Source organism: Scleropages formosus, chromosome 7, assembly GCF_900964775.1.
Source record: "Scleropages formosus chromosome 7, fSclFor1.1, whole genome shotgun sequence".
NCBI lineage: Eukaryota > Metazoa > Chordata > Actinopteri > Osteoglossiformes > Osteoglossidae > Scleropages > Scleropages formosus.
The window spans coordinates 20,139,081-20,161,864 of NC_041812.1; the positions used below are offsets into that span (position 1 = coordinate 20,139,081).

The 22,784-nt window shown below is 42.6% G+C and overlaps 2 protein-coding genes and 1 long non-coding RNA gene across 3 annotated transcripts; 1 reads left to right on the forward strand and 2 right to left on the reverse strand.

Annotated features, from left to right (window-relative positions):
* Window positions 1-821: 821 nt before the first annotated feature.
* LOC108926205 (cytochrome P450 2F2-like) lies at window positions 822-6,418 on the reverse strand. Its single transcript, XM_018738786.2, has 9 exons — window positions 6,242-6,418; window positions 4,737-4,899; window positions 3,378-3,530; window positions 3,044-3,204; window positions 2,765-2,938; window positions 2,197-2,335; window positions 1,889-2,076; window positions 1,392-1,533; window positions 822-1,269 (listed from the first exon to the last, which is right to left on the reverse strand). The coding sequence occupies exons 1-9, from the start codon at window positions 6,401-6,403 to the stop codon at window positions 1,085-1,087; spliced, it is 1,467 nt and encodes a 488-aa protein (XP_018594302.1). The 5' UTR covers window positions 6,404-6,418; the 3' UTR covers window positions 822-1,084.
* Window positions 6,419-11,548: 5,130 nt separating this feature from the next.
* LOC108926301 (uncharacterized) lies at window positions 11,549-12,572 on the forward strand. The gene is made up of 3 exons (XR_001965466.1): window positions 11,549-11,626; window positions 11,834-11,907; window positions 12,014-12,572. It is a non-coding gene; the product is annotated as an uncharacterized LOC108926301 (long non-coding RNA).
* Window positions 12,573-17,353: 4,781 nt separating this feature from the next.
* On the reverse strand, window positions 17,354-21,893 carry LOC108926355 (cytochrome P450 2J6-like). Its single transcript, XM_018739025.2, has 9 exons — window positions 21,689-21,893; window positions 21,044-21,206; window positions 20,258-20,410; window positions 19,717-19,877; window positions 19,440-19,613; window positions 18,537-18,675; window positions 18,233-18,420; window positions 17,963-18,104; window positions 17,354-17,834 (listed from the first exon to the last, which is right to left on the reverse strand). Exons 1-9 carry the CDS (start codon window positions 21,848-21,850, stop codon window positions 17,641-17,643), a joined length of 1,476 nt encoding a protein of 491 aa, XP_018594541.1. The 5' UTR covers window positions 21,851-21,893; the 3' UTR covers window positions 17,354-17,640.
* Between the last annotated feature and the right edge of the window lie 891 nt (window positions 21,894-22,784).

Below are 22,784 nucleotides of genomic sequence, written 5' to 3' on the forward strand. Positions count from 1 at the left end.
ACGTTGCCTCAAACTACTTATGAAAGTCGGTGGTCCTCTGACCCCTACCCCAACCTGCCCTCACCCACTGATGAGCTGGACCGGTGAACAATGCCAGCAGGTACGTGATCTTGGGGTCCTCTGTAGGGTACAGGTGTGGGGAGCAGCTCACACTGCATTAAAAATCCTTGACATTGCTCCAGTGACCCTTCGTACCTGTCAGAAGTGGCGATGTGGGGTCCCGATTTGGAGGGATTTAAGGTTGCTGGAGTTGTTTCAGTGGGCAGCACTACCTCTGTTCCCCTCTTGGGCTGGAGATGGCAGCGGATCTGAAGAGTGGAGGTCAATCCTTGGAGTTTTTTAGGGTGTGTTGATGAACCTCCAGTATGGCGTCTTGCAAGACAAGGTCGTTATGCAACTGGACGAGCTCTGCTGAGTCTGTAGAAGAGGCTTAACCTTTGGTCATGGTGCAGGGGTGAATGGAGCAACGGCCTCAAGTGCATTGCTCAACAAATCTGTTTATTAAGCTGAAGGGTCAGACAGGAGAGGTGGTCAGGCGATGGAAAAATGGAATCTGAGGGAGAACCAGGAGCTGTAGTCAGACGAAGCAAAGGTCGAATACCTAGGGAAAGTAAATGCAAGGGAACAGGAAGTACACGGGATAGGAGCGCTACAGTGTCTCACAAGGAGGTTCTACAGTGAAGGGCATCCGGGACGCCCTTTTATGTTGGTTCCTCCTGATCAGCAGCAGGTGTCGCTGGAGGGCTGTCAGACATGGGCGTCACAGAAGTGACTTTGGACATATGAAAAAAGAAATGCAAACAAATTTCCAGTACAAGTTGTGTTTGTAAAATGACGAGTCAGTATAGTTCATTTTTATTTTAATACATTGCTGTTGTTGTTCAGGTCCATCAAGTCAGCTCATTCCTACTGCATGAATAGACTGCTTCCAGAGAGTTCTATACTCTATGTGTATCCTTATGCCTCTTGGGTGTCTATTATTCTATCTTATTTACTGATTTTTACAATAACCCAAAGGAGATACTGTTTGTTGCAGAAATATCTTAAGAATCAGCACTGTTCTGGTGCTGATTCTTAAACCTTGCTAGAATCCTCTTTGTCTGATTCCAAGTTTATACGGTTTGGGTGTCTGGACTGCCCCCCATACTGGAGCGTAGTCAGGCAACCCAGCATCTTCAGGCCAGACAAATTGGAAGCAACGCAGCAAAGTGACCAAAAACAAGAAGAGCTCCATGCGTGCAAGTCCCTCCCCAAGACACATCCGAGGACCTGGAAATAAAACACATTTATTCAAATCCATTCAGAGAAATTTCAATGCAATTTTCAAAGAAAACAGAATTCAACCAGTTCCTGGTGGTTTTCTGTTTACTTTAACAAGTCCGATTTATCACCTGCTGAAAAAGGCATGAAGGCCTCAGGCTTCACAAACTCTCCCTGCTCATTCAGGAAGTTTGAGGGATTGAAGTCATGGGGGAACTTCCACTGGCTCTCCTCATAAAGTACAGATGTAAGGTTCTGAATAATGATGGTGTCCTGAAGGAGATCCAAACAAAGACACAGTGCAAACACACACTGTCTGAAACCACTTGTCCCACGGTGAACCTGAGCCCAACCTGGCAACACAGGGCGCAAGGCTGGAGGGGGAGGGGACACACCCAGGATGGGATGCCAGTCCATCACAAGGCACCCCATGCAGGACTCGAACCCCAGACCCACCAGAGAGCAGGCCTCGGCCAAGCCTGCTTTTGCACTGTGGGGAGGCGCAGTGTCAAATAACTAATCAAATCAAATCAAATAGTCAAATAACTAATAAGAACTTGTAAAGTCTTATTATAGTTAGGCTTCATACTAATTTGTACAGCAATCCAAAGTGTGTATGAAGCCTGACCTTGGGAATGTTGTAGCCCATCAGCTGTGTGTCTTTCGTGGTACGGTGAAAGACACTAAGAGGTATAATGTTGGCCATGCGTTGGACTTCATGGATCATGGCCTGCACATACGGCATCTTGTGTCTGTCCTCAAAGGAGGCGTGTGCTCTGTCCCCAAGCACAGCATCAATCTCCTGCTGACATCTCGCTGCACAGGATAAGGATATGCACAGTTAACATCTATCCTTGGAGTTACATTCTAATTTCTAACTCATCTAGGACCGATACATCAGCTATAATTTTGAAAAAATTGCAATTGCTCATTCACCTTGAATGTCTGGGTGAGTTGAGAGGTACAGGAATGCAGTGAGGAGGGTATTTGAAGTGGTGTCTGTTCCAGCAATATGGAGCTCCAGAGCAAAGTATGTTAACTGGCTTTCATCAAAGGAGGAAAAACCATCTTCTCTCTGTAATGAAGAAAGCGAGACAGAAAGATACACTGGACATAGTATGGTTGAAGTAGAGTGTTTTTTGACCAGTTCCATCATCAGACTTGTAGGCACCTGGCTAAACAAAATAAGTAATGAGGGGTAGAGAACCTCAGCCATCTCACTCATTCAGGAAAACAGGTATCTGATGCGGTACAACCCTGCCACTTCCTGTCAAGCAAATGGCTCAAGTGAAACTGTGAATTAGGAGGAGGACTCCATACATCTGAACTAACACACTTGTTCTTCATTCCACTACACTGATGGCACCTATGTGACTTGTGACTCATTCTAAGAATTAAGACATTGTTTAGAGTCTGACTGACATGTATGAATATTCCATCAATATATCCCCCCCAAGGGTACATTCAACACCGGTGGTCATGCAACAGAGAAGTGTTTTGATGCCTTTTCCATTTCATCCAAGTAGCAGTCAATGCAGTCTCGAGGTTCTCCCGGGACCCGTGTTTTCTTGTGCTGAGTAGTTTGGTCTGACACAATAGTTTTCATCAATTCTACATTCTGAAACACCTTCATAAAGGGCAGTGGAAAAATTCGCAGGAATCGTAGTGTATCATAGATCTGTAAAATCAAAAGTGTACATTCAGTGATATTTTTGTTTATTATTGAATGCAGAGTAAAATTTTCTGCAGATTAGTATTTAGCCTTTGGATAAATGATAATTACCATAGCCCAAGGTCCATTGATCATTTTGGTAATCTCTCTGAATGTGTTTATGATATGCAGAAGAAATTCATCATTATGGTCATATCGAGTCCCAAATACAATGGAACAAATGATGTTAGATGCAGCTTTGTGGAACATACTCTGCGGATCCACAGATTTCCCTGTGCAAAAATAATGAATTTAGAGCAACAGTTTCAATGTTTCGCAGCCCATGAAAGATGATCGAAAACGTTCAGTTTAAAACTAATAATATTCAGATGCATTTATCAGTATGCTCGCAGACAAAGCAATAGGTGGTCAAATTCAAAACATCTTGCGTGATAATGTTCAGTACCATCACTTCTTTCCAAGAGTGTGGTGACGTAGGATATCTCCTCCAGAATCCTGTCCTCCATCGACTTTTTCCCCAGACCAAAGTTCCTCAGGGTCATCAGAGCAAAGCGTCTGTGTTCCCTCCAGCTGGGACCATAATCAGCAAGTATGACACCTACAGTTCAGAATAATTATTTCATTTATCCTGCCCAACTGCAGTAGCACTCATTCCTGGCATGCCTTTAATGACACAATATTTCCCAAAGTGGTCTTTATGCTTTTTGCTGTTGCTGAATAAACACAAACAATGAAAGCTTATACAGCAGCTGTATGACAGGTATGGTTGTATGACAGCATAGTTTTAGAATATTACTTTCAGATTTTCAGAAACAGAATTCATGTTTGTCATTTACATTTCATGCAGCCTTTCTTTTCCCAGCACTCACGTAGCGCCATACACGTTATCACAATGTCTCTTGCTGTTAAGTTGTTGCGGAATTCTGTCTCTCTGCCCTATAATGCCAAAGGTACTCTGGTACAGCAAGTAGAAATAGTGCCTCACAACTTCTGGGCTCTCGGATTAGATGATGTTTTAAGCCCTGCTCAGTCTGTGTGAAGTTTAAAAATTCTCAGCATGTTCCCTTGGGTTTCCTCCAACATGTGTTTCAGGTGAATTGATGAATTGCCCATACTGTATATATGAGTGTATATATAGGATTGGTGGGGGGTGCGGTGGCGCAGCGGGCTTGGCTGGGGGTCCTGCTCTCTGGTGGGTCTGGGGTTCAAGTCCTACTTGGGGTGCCTTGTGATGGACTGGCGTCCTGTCCTGGGTGTGTCCCCTCCCCCTCCAGCCTTGTGCCCTGTGTTGCTGGTCTAGGATCCAGCTTGCTGCGACCCCGATCGTGACAAGTGGCTTCAGACTGTGTGTGTGTGTGTGTGTGTGTGTGTGTGTGTGTGTGTGTGTGCGTGTGTGTGTGTGTGCATGTGATTGCCTTATGATAGACTGGCACATGATCCGGGGTGTACCCTGCTTCTCATCCTATTATTCCGGGATAGGCTCTATACCATCAAAATCAAGTACTGTGCAAGCGATTATGGATGATAAGTGAATTGATAGAGGGATATGCTAGCTTGGTATGAGATATAGCTCAATGCTGAGGCAGAGTGTGTGAGAATCCATGGCTCTTTCTACCGTGTGACTGTTAGCAATTCTGGAGCACGTCGGCATGATCAGATAGGACAAATGAGATTCCTGCATTTAACTGTCAATAAGTTTCAAGCTGATTTACTTTAAATAAAAATGCTTAGTTTCATAAATATCACACACAAAAATGCAGGTAAGATGTCGTGCAAAAACTAGCTGTGGTGTTGCACTTTTAACCTTTTTTCTCTGTGATTTGGCTTATCATCATCCCATGAGGTCGTCCTGCGAAATCCACAGCTTGAGCGACCATTGCTTCCTTCATGGCCTGAAAACCATTCAGTACGACCGCAGGTCTTCCCCCAAAATACAAAGAGAAAACCTTCCCATAGCGTTCTGATAGCTGCAGTACGAACAGAGAAACAGACACATTTAATTTTGTGCATTTAGTTCATTATCTTGGAGGAAAACAACAGGAGTCTGATGTATATACTGTACCATATCACATGTCACTCTTGGCACGGATTACATCACAAATGATGCAGAAAGGTACAGTTATGTAAAGAACTTCATCAGTTCTGGCAATGTTCTCACTGTGCAAGAGAACTCATCAGTATATGCTGTTTTTTACAGACTGAAAATAATAAAGTGACCTCAAATGAGTCAAAGAGCTAAAGCGGAACCCATAGATCACTCCAACGGACGTGCTGAAAAGTTTAGGTTACATTGTCCACAGGTCCACAGTACAGTTACCTACACAACAACAACCTGCATGTTAGGGCTGTCAAAAGAGAACCTTTCCTACAATCCTATTCAAAAAATGAATGTCAAAAACATGTTAAAAAAAAATTAGTTTCAAAGAAAAAGTAACTTAACTTGATTTTCAAGACAGAAAGTAAAAACGTCAAAGCCAAAGGCTCAAATGTAATAAGAAGAGTGAAAAAAACTGTAACAGCGCATTTATTTCACTACAGATATTCCTGTGTGTGGGGGCACGGTGGCGCAGTGGGTTGGACCGGGTCCTGCTCTCCAGTGGGTCTGGGGTTCGAGTCCTCCTTGGGGTGCCTTGTCCCGTCCTGGGTGTGTCCCCTCCCCCTCCAGCCTTATGCCCTGTGTTGCCGGGTAGGCTCTGGTTCCCCGCGACCCCGTCTGGGACAAGCGGTTCTGAAAATGTGTATGTGTGTGTGTATTCCTGTGTGAAAATAAAGTACAATTTGAAAAAACTACACATTAAAAAAAATCCTAGATGCTAGTGTCAAAGAATAGTGAAGGTGAAGCTAAGAACATGGGGTTCATTTCAGATCAAATGTATGACAAACTGTTCAGAATGATCTTCGCACCGTCGTCTTTAATATTATAGAAAATTCGTGGAGGGGTCTCGGAGATCTCAGCGTGCAGAACTCCTAAGAAATTTACAGAGTCAGAAAAGACACTGCATGGAGCTGTTATTTCTCCAGTTACCAAGTATTCTTCGCTGACAGGTTTCCCAGTTGAAAGTTATACCTCACAGAACCTGAGTGAAGGTATCATTTGATCAGAGTTGCTTTAAGTTTTGCACATGACTGTAAATCCATGTGGCTTAAACCACTACTGTATTCATTACAAATTTGGTAGAAGTCAGTTCAGATCTTGCAGATGAAGCAGATTTCTAATTTGCACCAACCATATTTTGACAGAGGCCTGCTGGATCCACCTTAACAAGTGTAAGATTTCAGTTTCTTTGACTAGTTTTAATTTTACTCTACCTTCTCCAGGTCTTTGATGGGATTCCTCAGGTTCAGCTGCAGCAGATTCCCAAAGATTGGTATAGGCTGTGGACCAGGAGGGAAGTTTTTGGGTCTTCGAGTCTTGAAGAGGAAGAACAGGAGACAGAAGCCGATCCAGAGCAGGAGTAGTGTGCCCAGCATGATGATTTTTGACTGGAATCCCTGTGTATTTTTTTATATACACAAAGCACACACTCCTCCCATTGCCCTTTGCTACTTAGATAATTGACACCCATGCAAAATCTCCCCCCCTTTATACAACATCATGACAAAAAGTAAGAGATTCATTCAACGGCTAATCAGATTAATAGCAGAGGAACACTGTATGGGCGGAAAAGGCTGAAAACTGGCCACTGATCCAGTGCCACAGTGATGCTGCCGCACGTAGGGAGCAAAAGTGACACTTTTCTTTGTCTCGGCTCCCCAGTTTCAATGTTAGTGTAACTGCAGAGTTCTTGTTGCAATCTGGTTAAATGAAACATGATTCTTTTTGTTGACTGGCAGGGTTTTCCTTACTATTGCTTAAGACAAAGAAGTACAACTCAATGTTTATTGCAAACAAAATTTAGTGGAATTAATTTGAAATTTTTTATGACACAAACATCTAAAAAGTTTGCGTGTTCCCCACGTGTCAGCGTGGGTTTTCTCTGGGTGCTCCGGTTTCCTCCCACAGTCCAAAGACATGCTGTTCAGGTTCCCCCATAGTGTGTGAATGACACAGAGAGAGTGTGTTTCACTGATGTATGGATGAGTGACCTATTGTAAGTAGTGTATCTAGCAGTGTAAGTCACCTTGGTGAATAAGGCGTGTGGGCTGATAACACTACATAGTATCCATTGTAAGTCGCTTTGGAGAAAAGCGTCTGCTAAGTGAATAAATGTAAATGTAAATGTAAAAACAGACATCTTTGTATAGATTGCTGATGACTGAAGTACTTGAAATAAGGAATACAGGAACAAGTTACAATGATTTACCCATTTACAATTTGCAATAATTTTGTACATATATTTTCTGATACTGAAATGTCTCAATTACATTTCTTGCTGATTCTTCAATCTTCCTAGAATCCTCTTTGCTTGATACCAAGTTTGTAAGGTTTGGGTGATTGGACTGCCCCCCATACTAGAGCGTAGTCAGGCAACCCAGCATCTTCAGGCCAGACAAATTGGAAGCAACGCAGCAAAGTGACCAAAAACAAGAAGAGCTCCATGTGTGCAAGACCCTCTCCAAGACATATCCGAGTGCCTGCCCATAAAACATATACATGTCAATGGTATAAGAGAAATTTTTCTAAATTCTTCATATTGATCAATTTCATTTAATTCCTGCTGGTTTTAATTGCATGAAATGCTTCAAATAATTTAAATTTATTGTACCTACAGAAAAAGGCGTGAAGGCCTCAGGCTTCACAAACTCTTGCCTCTCATTCAGAAAGTTTGAGAGGTTGAAATCATGAGGGAACTTCCACTGGCTCTCCTCATAAAGTATAGAGCCAAGGTTTTCAAACATGACAGTGCCCTGAAGGAGGTCCAAATAAAAAGACACAGTGCAAGCAATGTTAGTCAATGATCCAACAAGAACCTGTAAAATCTTAGCATCAGACTTCATATTGATGTTAACAGCCATCCAAGGTATAGATGAAGCCTAACCTTAGGAATTTCATAAGCCATCAGCTGTGTGTCTTTGGTGGTACAATGGAAGATACTGAGAGGTACAGTGTTGGCAATATGTTGGACTTCGTGGATCATGACCTGCACTTAGGGCACCTTGTGTCTGTCCTCAAGGGAGATGGTACTGTATGTGCTCTCTCTCCAAGCGCAGTATCAATCTGCTGGCATCTTGCTGCACAGGATAAGGAGATGCAGCTGCATGTATAATATTTACCTTTGGAGATATACTGTCTAATTTTCCTTCTGAAATATATCCTCTAATTTCTAAGTCACTAAGACAGATATGTTGCTAGGAGTTGGAAAATTTGCAGTTGCACAGTTACTCTGAACATCCAGATTAGCCATAAGTTGCAGGATGGCTGTGACAAGGGTATTTGAAGTGGTTCCAATTCCAGCAAAGTACTGAGGCAGGAGGTAAATCCAAAGCAGATTTGGATTTGCAGGATCCAGAATCCAAGATATGCAAACCCACAAGATAATGACACCAAACTAAATAAAGAATCAGCAGCCATGAGTCTGTACAACAGCTTCAGATTCTGGACTATAGCTTCACCTTGACAGACAGCTATGTATGTATCCAGGGCATATCCACACATCAACAGTCACCACAATAGAATACCCCGGAAGGGTAGGCAGCCACTTGCACTTATTTTTCCAGTGGTTTATTTTTCTCCTCTTCTTTGTAGCTTGGAGTTTTTTGTTTTCCTCTCCACAGCTGCCAGCTGCCTCATCCTAATAGCTGTCAACGTCTGTTGCTTTAGTAACTGTATATTTGTATTGCACCATTCCCTTCTCTACTTTACCATTCCTTGGTATTGCGTTGATAGGGGGTGCGGTGGCGCAGTGGGTTGGACCGCAGTCCTACTCTCCGGTGGGTCTGGGGTTTGAGTCCCGCTTGGGGTGCCTTGTGACGGACTGGCGTCCCGTCCTGGGTGCGTCCCCTTCCCCCTCCGGCCTTACGCCCTGTGTTGCCGGGTAGGCTCCGGTTCCCCGTGACCCCGTAAGGGACGAGCGGTTCTGAGAATGTGTGTGTGTGTGTGTGTGTGTGTGTGTGGTATTGCGTTGAAGGCTCTGTGTCAATGTAGTGTGGACAGCACTCTGGGTCAATCTTGTCTCTATTAAAATAAAGTGAAATGAACAGAACTGAATATTACTGACCCTGAATTTCTGGGTGAGTCATGAAGTACAGGAATGCAGAGCTGATGATGTTGGAGGTGGTGTGCAAGAAACAGGTCAAAAAGGAAACCAGTCATCTGACCTTCATCAAGGAATCTTGTGTTACCTCTCTGATAGAAAAGAAAATGTTCACATGTTCTTGCTCTTTCTTACTCTTACTCTACCTTCTCCAGGTTTTAATGGGATTGCCTGGGTTCAGTTGCAGCAGACACCCAAAGACTGGTACAGAATGTAGACCAGGAGGGGAGTTTTTTGGCCTCCGAGTCCTGAAGAGGAAGAAGAGGAAACATATCCTCATCCAGAGCAACAGAAAAGTGCCCAACACGTTGACTGCTGTTCAGCTATCTTCTGTACTCTGGACTGCAACGCAAACAAAAGCGTGTATACATACCTTTGCTCCTCCATCCCTCATGCAGGTGACCTGTTTTCTAGTGAATGATTTATACTGGGGGGCGCGGTGGCGCAGTGGGTTGGACCACAGTCCTGCTCTCTGCTGGGTCTGGGGTTTGAGTCCCACTTGGGGTGCCTTGCGACGGACTGGCGTCCCGTCCTTGGTGTGTCCCCTCCCCCTCCGGCCTTACGCCCTGTGTTGCCGGGTAGGCTCTGGTTCCCCCGTGACCCCGTATGGGACAAGCGGTTCTGAAAATGTGTGTGTGTGTGTGTGTGATTTATACTGGGCCATTGATGTTCCAGATATCATCCAAAATCATTAAACAAAGGCCATGCAATTAAGCCAAGAAAGGCTGTGGATTAACAGAGGTGAAACATGGATTCAAGGCATCACTATTAGGTCAATGGATCTATCATTAATTCAGCCTTGTTAACTGTAAAGTTTGGATAAATCCAGAAAAGAAGAGTTTGCAGTTTATTTGCCTATAAACCAAATGAGTTTTGCAAACATGAAAGTATCAGTCACATGGAAATATGCTATTCCAGTCTGCTTGTGTTTGTGGACATGGAAAAGTATATGACATAGTCCCTCGCCATGTGCTGTGGGAGGTGTTGCAAGAATATGGGGTACTAGGGCCACAGATGCGTGATGTCTGATCCCTGTACAAATGTAGTGTGAGTTGTGTCTGCATTTTTGGCATTAAGTCAAATCTGTTCAGTGTGGGTTCACTAAGTTCTTAATTTTCATGGACAGAATATCAAGGCACAGCCAAGGCTATGATTGTGTCCTTAGGGTTGGCACCTCTGCTGTTTGCAGATGATGTCCTTTTGACCTCAATTGACTGTGACCTTCAGTGCACATTCCACTGGCTTGCTGCAAAGTTGTGAAGCAACTGAGATAAAAATCGGTACCTACAAGTCTGAGGTCATGGTCCTCTCCCAGAAAACAGTCGGTTGTTCTCTCCAGGTGATGGGAGCATAACTGCTACTTGTTAAGGAGTGCAACAGCAGTTCAGTAGGCACTGTAACAATTTGATTGAGGGGAGGAATGTTTGAATCTGCTTGCTGAACCTGCTACCATCACAACCCACATGAGGACAAGCAGAAGAAAGTCGACTAACATTAATTTCCCTAAAAACTACACCATGAGCTCGAGAGAAGGGTTAGTGTGGTTGGAAGTGGTTATAGTGGAAATAGTGTGGCTGTTTGTTCTTCTCTGTACCATATGTCATTGTTTACTGCAATGATACAGTAATGTATGCAAACTGTACATACTGTGTTTTAGTTAATACTGAGCATCTGCATAGGTCTACAACTTTTAAATTTAACTGATACTGAATATCTTTTGGGAATGGTCAGCTAATAGCTCCAAAGTTCAATCCACTGAGTAGCTAATACACAAAATGTGGGCTTCGTTCAAATTTTCAGTGTATTTGTGCTATATTACATATTATACGTACTGTACAGTGTTATTAGTGTGTGTGTGTATATATATATGTAAAATACTAAAAAATTCATTTGGCTAATAAGATACTTGTATATGGTTGCACTTTGACCAGTTAAAATGAAGTGCTATAATCAAGCAGTTAATGTTTTTCATTACTTTACAGTGTGAGCAACAGCATAAGCTCATGCATTATGGCAAAATAGTTGTTTAAATAAATTTCGCTGAGCCCTTGGACACTGTGCTTTTAAGAGGTGTCTAGGCTCATTTGAAAAATAAAAAAGAAAATGCTCTGTGTTACTGCTATCACGGAGAGCAAATGCAAAATGTAATTGCTAATACTGTATACTACAAACATCGGTATTTGCAGTATCACAGAATGTTTACAGTTATTGACATTTGCTATTAGCTGAAAGATCACAAAAGTTACTTTCAGTTTTTACCTACTAGACAAGGGAAAGAGAATTAGCTTAAAATGAGTATACATTACTGCCTTGTGCAATAAGGGAAGTTTTCTAGAGGGTATCCATGGTAACAGTATGCTAATTGAGCATGATGATGTAGGTAGCAACAAGTTGTTTTCCTTGCTACCGCCAACTTAATCAGCACCCGTAAAGTCAGTTGGGGCATGACCATTTGAATGTGCTATTGGATTGACAGTTGCTGCAAGAGTGTAAAATGAGTGTAAGTTGTTACTGGTCTTTTATCTTACTAAGTCTCTTGGTAAATGATGGATCATTATAAACTGGGAACCTTTATAATTGCACCTTGACAATGTAACTGCTGCTTGTTGCCATCTGAGATCATAGATAAAAGTTTATTGATAAGTTTATAAAATTTATTGCCTTAAGTGTGGTGTGCTTAATTTATTCTTGTGCTCTTCATTTCAAGACACCCAAACCCCAGGGCCAGCAGTGAACCATTGTGAACGTATTGATGAGGAATAGCTCAGGCTTCAGTAAACTGTAAGGGGAAACAAATTTGAATTTAGTCTGAATGTATTTGTTTTCTTTTTGTTTTGGAGAAGTTTAAGTGACAAAAATAAAAATTTTACCCTTGATGCTGTTTCAGACTCAGGCCTTAAGAAAATGGACATCAAGAAAGCTCCACCCTTGGTTGCGGAGAACATCTCACTCTTGGCACTTGAGAACCAGAACGCTGATAACTTCTCCCTCGGCACTGTACTACACTCCTCCCCCAGAGCCGAGCAAAACTTTGCCACCAGCAATGCTCCACACTCCTTATGTCACCGCTTCCTGCTCTTCATCAGCGTCCTTGTCCCACGCTATATTGCCTGTGTAGCTGGTGACGTTGCCAGCAGCCTAGAGAAAAACTGTGCCTGCCCTGCTGCTCATAACTTCATCACATACTTCGCCCGTTACTTTGCTGACTTTGCCTCTCGCAACTTTGCTGACCTCGTCACTCGTAACCCCAGCGCAGACCATTAAAAATTTTTTGCCCTCTGTGAGTCCCCCATCCAAGACGTTGCTGAACACCCTCCCCCTGACAGCACTCAGGTAAAAGACATTAAAGTATTGCTGTCTTACACACAAGGTCTTATAAAGAGAGAAAAACTTCTGTGACATTATGGTATTCAAAATAAGTCAAGCCCTGTTGTAGGTGTGGTATGCATTAGACCCATGAGTACTGTTGCTGTTATTCATTAAAGTATTTCCAGTGACTGAGAACAACCAAAGAGTAATGTGATTTATCTAGTATCAGAACATTATGGAGAGAGAAACCATGGATCTGCAGCTACTTACTGTGGAAATGCATTGTTCCTCTTTTTGTTTTGTGCTCGTTGTGAGAAGTGCAAACTTTAAAATATATTTAAACATATAGTATTTAAAAAAATAAAGCTTAACTGGGAAGATCAATTCACCACAAGAAATTTTCTTTATTGGAAGTTTACAACTTGTGAGGCAAATGAACAACTTTTGATCTAAAGAAGCATTACTAATTATATCCACTACATGAACAAAATGTAATACTCACCACTAGCACCTGTTTTCCAGCCTTAAAAGTGAATGTTCATGAATTATTTTTGTTCCCATTTCATGTTTTCTTGTTTCAAGATTTTCACTTTTATTCCACCTTCTCGAAGACTTTTGTCACACCCACAACCTCGCCCCTGACACCTGCACCAGATAATCAGAGCATAGTATGAAGGGAACCACTCCATTGCTCCCCGGTTGCGGAATCTCCTTGAGACCACCATCCCTCCTCAACAATCTTGCCTTGCCTTGCCTATCCTTCATAATTTTCCCTCCTTGCTCCCTCACCCCTCTTCTTGTCCCTGTTTCCAGTCACCCACAGCATCGACCTTTGCTTTGTTTCATCAACCACGTCTTCGGATTCTCCTTTTGAACAACGTTTGCACATCGGATTGAACCTTGGCTGTCCCTGACCATGAATATTGTTTTATCCCCTGTACCTTGGCAACAAGAGATCCTGCAACTGGGTTCACACTCCAGTGTCCAGCCTGCTCTGTGCAACAACTTTCACAGGATTGACCAGGCTGAGATGCAGGAGATTCCCAAAGACTGGTATGGGCTATGGACTGGGTGGTTAGGTCTCCAAATTCTGAAGAGGAAAAGTAAAAGCCAGACCTCAAGCCAAAGCAGCAGTATGGTGCCCAGCATGATGAGTTGTTTGATTGTCATCTGTACTCTAGTAAATACCCAAAACTCACACATTTCTTTCCATGTCATCGTTGGAGCATGTGACATTTTCTGGCATGTGATTTGATTTTGTCTAAAAATATACACATTTCAGATGTTACTTTGAACCCTCAACAGCACTGAACCCTCAAAGCACTGAAGACAAGGAGTGTCATTGACAAAAACAAACAATTTACTAATCATGAAAAAATTGCAAATTAAAAATTAAGATAAAAATCTATCAATGATTTCTTCAGTACAACATTACAAAAAAAAATAATGAATTACGAGGCATTATGCTGACACACACACACACACACTGTCCACTTGGCCCGAGGAGGGGGGGGGGTTTCTGCAAGCCGGAGCCCAGCCTGGCAATACAGGGCGCAAGGCTGCAGAGGGAGGGGACACACCCCGGACAGGACGACAGTCCATCGCAAGGCACCCCAAGCAGGACTCGAAACCCAGACGCACCAGAGAGCAGGCCCTGGGCAAGCCCGCTGCACCCCCATGCATTATGCTGACATCTAAACTTTAATTGTTAGCCACAAAGTGTGTTGCATTAAGTTCTGGAAGATTTTACTGTGATGCAATACTGACATCTGTCATAGTAACACATGTGGGAAGCCAGATGTTAGCGATGCCAGTCAGACATTTATCCTGCTTGATCTCTTAGCCTGACACCAAGTCCATATGGTTTGGTTGACATATCACCCCCAAAACATGGATGTAGTCAGGAACTCCAGCATCTTCAGGCCAAAAAAAAAAATGGAAGCAATGCAACAGAGTGACCAAGAAGAGGAAGCGCTCCATATGTGCAAGTCCCTTCCCAAGAAGATGCATCCAAAGACCTGCCAATAAGACATGTCAAACATAGGAGAAATTTCCATATTCCTCATTGTCATGGTTTCATTCCACACGATGATGGACTCAAGTGCAGAGTTCTTCAAATCGATGTTTATTAGACGTGATCCAAGAGAGAGGTCATGGGACAGGCGATGGTCGGGCGATCAGCAAACAGTACACAGGACAAGGCGAGAATCCTGGTCGAAGAGTAAACAAGCAAAGGTCGAGATTGGAAGGCGTTACAGGTAACACAATCAGCCAGGAAAAAAGAGTCGCTGAACAAGGTTTCGGATTCCCGTCTCCTTGGCATCTCTTCTTATCCCTGTTCCCATCAGGGAACAGCAGGTGTAGTCTATGCGCTGGTTGATGGGGACGTGACACTTGTATTGATTAGATTTCAATTCCTGGTAGTTTTAACTGCATGAATGGCTTTCAATAATTGCAGCTTATTGTGTCTGCAGAAAAAGGCATGAAGGGCTCAGACTTCACAAACTCTCCCTGCTCGTTCAGGAAGTTGGAGAGGTTGAAGTCATGGGGGAACTTCCACTGGCTCTCCTCATAAAGCAGAGATGCAAGATTTTGAATAATAAGGGTGTCCTGAAGGAGGTGCAATGACAGAAACATGGCATAAACAAGGTGGTGAGGTCAGAATATGCAGCCTTAAATTACATGACACAACCACAAAGTCAATGAATGACTTCTGTCCAAGTGTCACTGGTGTGAGGTATACTTATGAGCCTCCCTGTGTTCAAACCTGCTCTTTGTAGGTACATACCATGAGTTGCATAGAAGTTCAGTAACAAGTCACTATTTTCCACCATATCACAACTTCAGGTATCTTCATCATTCCTACACAAACATTGAAGTCCGCCCTCCAGGACTGTTTGTATATTGCCAACCTTCACTAAGAAGGATAAATACTCTTAACAGCTGTTTGATGTACATTCACAGACGACAGAAGGTTTTCCTTTATGCAACTTGTAAAGGCATTGAGCAACCCTCTTGTTCACTAAGAAGAAGTTACAATGCATGGCCCTCCGCCAGGAACTTGTGAGTATCTCCATTCCCACCCAGAGCATTTCAGAAGGAGTAACTTGAGAACAAGACGGAACAACACCACTCAGGAAGTACTACAGCCCACATTATCCACAGAGGTGAGACCATACCTGGTTGCTATTTTTCCACTTGCTTCACCAGTTCATACCCCTTACACACACTCAGATCCAGTTTCCACAGCCAGGTACCATTCCATATAGGTCCATGATGTTCATGACTGCCATTTGGCTTGCATTGCACCCAACACCAATGCTTTACCTTCCATATGGTGAATTAATAATTTGGTTCCATATTGCCATTTCATGCTGAACTTGGTCTGGCTCCAGGGGTAGGTCCTGGGATCCCTAATCCAGGAAGGGTAAGCTTAGTTTCATTTTCATACTGATAGAATTTTTTATGGACTATTCTTTGTCTAGACTCTCACCTCAGACCTGTTCTCCTAGGGAGACACTGCAGGGGGCACTAGGTTAGGGTTCTTCTTCATGCCATTAATTGCATTGCCTTATTTTGTCCTAAGCACTTTTTAATATTTTTTAAAATATAAGAGGATTCCCCTGGTATCGTACTGCCATCATGATGACTTGCTCAACTGTCCTCAGCATTTTGATCTAAAGGACACATAGAGGATACATGGTCTCTTCTGACATAGATGGGTCATGATACCTGTTTTCTTACCAGCAGATATTGCAAAAAAATACAAATAAATATTGTACTTCAATACAAGTACTTGTATCTTAAAGGTTTTCAGATCAATAACCAGTTCCTGGTACTAAGATAGAACCGTTTAATAAGATACTTACCATGAACTACTCCTCAAAAATATCAGTATAATAAATATATTAAGTTGCTTTCTATAGAACTGTAAGATAAGCGGCAAATTAGTAGTTATAAAGTACGGAAATTAAAATTTCACTGTTGATAAAGTTGATAATATTAGAGATTATGTTTTTTGGTGCCTAGTTTACTTCACATGTATCCATGGCTGTCTGGTGCAGTCACAACAACCTGGAGCTGAACACGCTCAAAACAGTGGAGATGATCGTGGACTTTAGGAGAAACACCTCAGCATTATCCCCACTCATCATCGTGAACAGCACTGTGGCAACAGTGGAGTCATTCAGGTTCCTGGGCACCACCGTCTCACAGGACCTGAAGTGGGAGCCCCACATAGACTCCATTGTGAAGAAGGCCCACCAGAGGTTGTATTTCTTTCGCCAGCTGAGGAAGTTCAAAGTGCCACAGAGGCTGCTGATGCAGTTCTACTCTGCAGTCATCCAGTCTGTCCTCTGCACCTCTATAACTGTCTGGTTCTGCTCAGCTACAAAATCATACCTCAGAAGATTACAGCGGATACTCCGGACGGCTGGAGGAATCATCGGCACACCCTCCACCACTCTCCAAGAATTGTAGTCATCCAGAGTGAGAAAAGGGGCTGGCAAAATCATCCTAGACCCTTCGCACCCAGGCCACTTCCTCTTTGAACTTTTGCCATGTGGCCAGCGCTACAGGGCACTGAGCACCAGGACAGCCAGGCACAGGAAAAGTTTCTTCCCTCAGGCCATCTACCTCACGAACAGCTAAATGCCCCCTAGGGAGTAAACTGGTGCAATAAACAACGCTATTTATATTTATATTTATTTTTCACATCATATCTCTTATTTACTTTCCCTTGCATTGTATATAACATACCTGTACAAACATATAATGTCTAGTGTCTGTTTTGTATATTGTGTACTTTATACTCTATATATTTTTTTTATCTTTTATTAGCCCACTCTACTTTTATTATCTGTGTCTTGTCACTGTCATTCTGTCTGTGCTGTGGAAGTTTCTGTCATCAAGAGAAATTCCTTGTATGTGTAAACATACTTGCCAATAAAGCTCATTCATTCATTCATTCATTCATTCATTTGCTAATTTCCTTAAAAATCACACTTTCAGGCACAACTAGCATCATGATAGTGGTAATTTAGCATTTGCACAAAAGAGTACATTTAAGTTTACTGACATAGAAATATTTTTGAATCACAGTGTACTTATCTTTTACTCCATTTGGGAACAGCATTGTCATTTGTAGTCATAATACATTTGTGAAGATTAACTGTATAATGAATATTTAACTGTAGGCTGGTTTCTTCATTCTGTCTGAAGACATCTTAGCCTGACACCCATACTGTATGGTTTTGGTGACACAGTTACCCCAAAAACAGGGGTGTAGTCAGGCAACCCAGCATCTTCAGGCCAGACAAACTGGAAGCGACGCAGCAGAGTGACCAAAAATAAGAAGAGCTCCATGCGTGCAAGACCCTCTCCAAGACACATCCGAGGGCCTACCAGTAAAACAAATGTCAATCATATGAGAGAAATTTCCGTAAATTACTTATGTTGACAAGGCTAAGGTTAGTTCCTGGAGGTTTTAATTCCATCAAATGCTTCCAATAATTCCAATTTATTGTACCTGCAGAAAAAGGCATGAAGGCCTCAGGCTTCACAAACTCTCCCTGCTCATTCAGGAAGTTTGAGGGGTTGAAGTCATGGGGGAACTTCCACTGGCTCTCCTCATAAAGTACAGATGTAAGGTTTTGAATAATGAGGGTGCCCTGAAGGAGACCCAAAGAAAGACACAGTGCAAAGTCAGTCAAATAACTAAGAAGAACTTGTAAAGTCTTATTATAGTTAGGCTTCATACTAATTTGTACAGCAATCCAAAGTGTGTATGAAGCATGACCTTGGGAATGTTGTAGCCCATCAGCTGTGTGTCTTTCGTGGTACGGTGAAAGACACTAAGAGGTATAATGTTGGCCATGCGTTGGACTTCATGGATCATGGCCTGCACATACGGCATCTTGTGTCTGTCCTCAAAGGAGGCGTGTGCTCTGTCCCCAAGCACAGCATCAATCTCCTGCTGACATCTCGCTGGATAGGATAAGGACATACATGATTAACACTTTTTCTTTCAATTACACTCTTTTTTCTAAGTTATGAAGTCCAGCTATACTCAGTAGTTAGAGAATTTTCTGCTGCCTAATTACCCTGAACATCTGGGTGAGTTGTGAGGTACAGGTAGGCAGTGAGGAGAGTATTGGAGATGGTGTCTGTTCCAGCAATGTGGAGCTCCACACATAAGATTATTAACTGACTTTCATTGAAGAGGGAGAAACCTTCACCTCTCTGGTAGAAAAAAAAGATAGAAGTTTTCTGGTTAACATAATTGTTGTTAATATAAGGGCTGCTTTAAATAGATTTTTCTCAAGGTCCTTCCACAGTTTGGTCATTTTATCAACTTCATAGCAGCAAATTAACCACATTTTAAATGCCCTCAAGATATGACACCCATGCCAGCCTGGCAAGGATGAATATCTGCACCGACCTCTTTTGATGTGAATGCTGTGCTTCTTTTCACTTTATGGGCAGCAGACTTCATTGGGTAATATCACACTTCAAGCAGAGTTCACTTGAAATAATTCCATCCACAGTCCTATAAACATTTTGCTAACCAAAGGTGTCATTCTGTGCAATGAGGTGTTATCCCAGGATTTCAGAATCTCAGCCTGTTTTTTTTTTGGTCACCTACATTTTATAAATGACTTGCAGCTGCCACTCATTCAGAGTGTAATCACACACACACACACACACACACACATTTTCAGAACCGCTTGTCCCATACAGGGTTACGGGGAACCGGAGCCTAACCTGGCAACACAGGGCGTAAGGCCGGAGGGGGAGGGGACACACCCAGGACGGGACGCCAGTCCGTCGCAAGGCACCCCAAGCGGGACTCGAACCCCAGACCCACCGGAGAGCAGGACTGCGGTCCAACCCACTGCGCCACCGCGCCCCCCTTAGAGTCTAATCAATATGTATGAATATTCCTTCAATATCAAATCACTTTCAACGCTTATAGCAGATCATAGAACAGTGAAGGATTTTAGTGCCTTTTCCATTTCGTCCAGGTAGCAGTCAATGAAGTCGCGAGGCTCTTCTGGGACCTGGGTGCTCTTGTGCTGAGCAATTTGGTCTGCAGCAATCTTCTTCAGAATTTCCATATTCTCAAAGGTCTTCTTAAAAGGCAATTGAAAGTATTTCAAGAATGGTAGCGTATCATAGAGCTGCAGTTGAAAAAAATTAATATGATGAGTTGCATCAAAAATTAAAACTGAGAATGAAATTTTCTCCTGTTTAGTATTTAGCCTTTAGATAAATAATGCTTACCATAGTCCAAGGGCCGTTGACCATGGTAGTGATCTCTCTGAATATTTTAAGAAGACGTTGTAGAAATTCATCATCATGCTCATATCGGTTCCCAAACAAAATGGAGCAAATGATGTTGGATGCAGCTTTGTGGAACAGAATCTGAGGATTTATGGATTTCCCTGTAAATAAATAATCAGTTTACACACCAACAATGTCACCTTTCTGTAGCACAAGAAACATTAATTGAATGCACACACACACTGTCTGAACCGCTTGTCCAATACAGGGTCGCAGGAAACTGGAGTCTAACCCAGCAACTCAGGGCACAAGGCTGGAGGGGGTGGGGACACACCCAGGACAGGACACCAGTCCATCACAAGACACCCCAAGTGGGACTCGAACCCCAGACCCACCAGAGAGCAGGACCCGGTCCAACCCACTGTGCTATCATGCCCCCCTAACTGAATGCATTTGAAATATGTTTAAAATATTTCATCTGAGAGACAAAAAAAAATGGATATGTTGAAAACTAAACGTGTTGCATGTTAATGTTCAGTACCATCACTTCTTTCCAAGAGTGTGGTGACGTAGGATATCTCCTCCAAAATCCTGTCCTCCAAGGACTTTTTCCCCAGACCAAAGTTCCTCAGTGTCATCAGAGCAAAGCGTCTGTGTTCCTTCCAGCTGGGACTATAGTCAGCCATAACAATACCTAAAATTTTGAAATGTCTTATTATTAATACTGACAATGTTGAGGGGGTGGTAAGATGGATAAGCAATATTATCTGATATGTCTTCAAAGTAAAATTTTATTTTAGCAGATATTGCCAATGCTGAAATAATTTGATTACTATGCTAGATCCAAAAGGAAATGTATACCATAGAACATATTACTATCAAGTAGTCCAATAGTAGCTCATTGGCATTATTACATTCTTTATTTGGTCCAGTATTCACACACAGAACCACTTGACCAATTCAGGGTCGCAGGGAGCCAGAGCCTAACCTGGCAACACAGGGCGCAAAGCTGGAGGGGACACACCCAGGACAGGACGCCAGTCTGTCGCAAGGCACCCCAAGCGGGACTCGAACCCCAGACCCACTAGAGAGCAGGACCTGGTCCAACCCACTGCACCACTGCACCCCCCCGGTCCAGTATTCATCATAGTCAAATGCTTTGCAATATTTATTACCTCAAAACTGCAATACAAACCGGGATTCTCTGACCGTGAATATGGTCATGAAAAGCAAGGGAGGATAATATTTATTGAAGAACATTAAAGAAGCACATATAGAGGAATTCTTTCACTGAAACAGATGTATAAAAATCAGATGCACGTGTTACCTTTTCCGTCACCCAGATGAGTTACCATCATTCCTAGAGGTCGTCCTGCAAAATCCACAGCTCGAATGACCATTGCTTCCTTCATGGCCTGTAGACCATTCAATACCACCGCAGGTCTTTCCCCAAAATACAGAGAGAAAACCTTCCCATAGCGCTCTGACAGCTGCAGCATGGACAGAGAAACACACTAGAGTGAACTAAGTTTGATTACATGGCTGTTTTCTTGGTTAATTTTGATAATGAAAACATGAGCACATATAGAAACAGGGCTGGAAACAACAAATTATGTACGACAGTCTTGCTCTGTAAATGGCTGCCTCTATGCAAGTCTGGTTAAAGTCTCAATATGCAACAAAAAAAAAAACTTTAGTAATTTGGTACAAATGACGAATGATATCTACTGGGATTATTTTAAACCCTTAAATTCATTTAATATTTTTTATACCTTCTCTAGGTCTAAATTTAACTACACACACATACACACACACATTCTCCGAAGCCACTTGTCCCAAGCGGGGTCACGGCGAGCCGGAGCCTAACCCGGCAACACAGGGCGCAAGGCTGGAGGGGAAAGGGATACACTAATTTAACTAAATTAAGATAAATTTAATCTGCATACTTTTGATAAGTAGAATTTTACTCTACCTTGCCCAGGTCTTTGATAGGATTGGCCAGGTTTAGCTGCAGCAGATTCCCAAAGATTGGTACAGGCCAAGGACCAGGGGGGAAGTTCTTGGGTCTCCTAGTCCTGAATAGGAAGAGTAAAAGCCAAAACCCGACCCAGAGCAGAATTAATGTGCCCAGCATGACTGTTGTTCAGCTGTCCTTTCCACTTTGCTTTACTCACAATACCCACACTGTCTTTTGAACTGTAGCTAAGTCATGTTGTTGGATTTATGCTAAATGATTTACCTGGGTCCCAGACATTTCTGTTTACACTTTGATATGCAATGTGTACTTTTTATGTATGTTTCTTATGTTTATGCATGTGTCTTTGTATGTATTTAATTTACCTTTGTTTTACATATGAAAGACTTTGAATGGTCCCTTATTTGTATTACTGACGAACTTGAATTATCCTTTATTGTACAGAAAATCTGTTGATATTTTATAAATGAAATTACTTTGCAGAGTTTACAATGAAAGAAGAAGCATGTAAGTGGAACAAAATAAGACAATAAAATACAAATAAATAAAATGGGATAAATAACATTTAGGGAAAAATGGTATAGAAAAGATTTTTTTAAACATTACATATTTGAATCACTGAATTTCACCAAATCCCCCCCACAGATCTCATCCTTGTTGAGTTGAAGGAACTGTAAAGCAGCAGGGATTCTCTGTCATGGTAACAGACGGACTGAAGACAGACAGGTAGGTTGTGGACCCATTTGCGGGTTGGTTTTATTCCTTTCTCAAAGTTCGAATGGCAGGATATTATCAGGGTCAGGCGAAGGTTGTACAAGGCACAGACGCTGATACCCAGACTAGGAAAAACTCAGTGGTCGTAGAAGACAGGCGAGGGTCAAAAACCAGGAACACTAGGCAGGATGCAAAGCGCAGACCAGGACCACTGATACTGCAAGACCACAAGGGCAATTGTAAGAGTCCACGTCATCTTGCGGACATGGAGTTCCTTTGGTCCCGGGTCATATTGATTACTCGCAGGTGTTGGCGATCCTCTTGTTCCCGGGGGCATGACATTCTGAAAGGTATATTATCTGGAGCCTTACACTCCTAG

Excerpts from the sequence above, each read along its gene's own strand:
- LOC108926355 (XM_018739025.2), bottom strand. The coding sequence starts at position 21,850 with ATGCTGGGCACATTAATTCTGCTCTGGGTCGGGTTTTGGCTTTTACTC. Across the intron at positions 19,614-19,716 it reads TCAACGGCCCTTGGACTATG|CTCTATGATACGCTACCATT; the intron begins GTAAGCATTATT and ends TTTCAACTGCAG. Across the intron at positions 18,421-18,536 it reads AACTCACCCAGATGTTCAGG|CGAGATGTCAGCAGGAGATT; the intron begins GTAATTAGGCAG and ends TATCCTATCCAG.
- LOC108926205 (XM_018738786.2), bottom strand. The coding sequence starts at position 6,403 with ATGCTGGGCACACTACTCCTGCTCTGGATCGGCTTCTGTCTCCTGTTC. Across the intron at positions 2,939-3,043 it reads TCAATGGACCTTGGGCTATG|ATCTATGATACACTACGATT; the intron begins GTAATTATCATT and ends TTGATTTTACAG. Across the intron at positions 1,270-1,391 it reads CTTCATGCCTTTTTCAGCAG|GTCCTCGGATGTGTCTTGGG; the intron begins GTGATAAATCGG and ends TTTTATTTCCAG.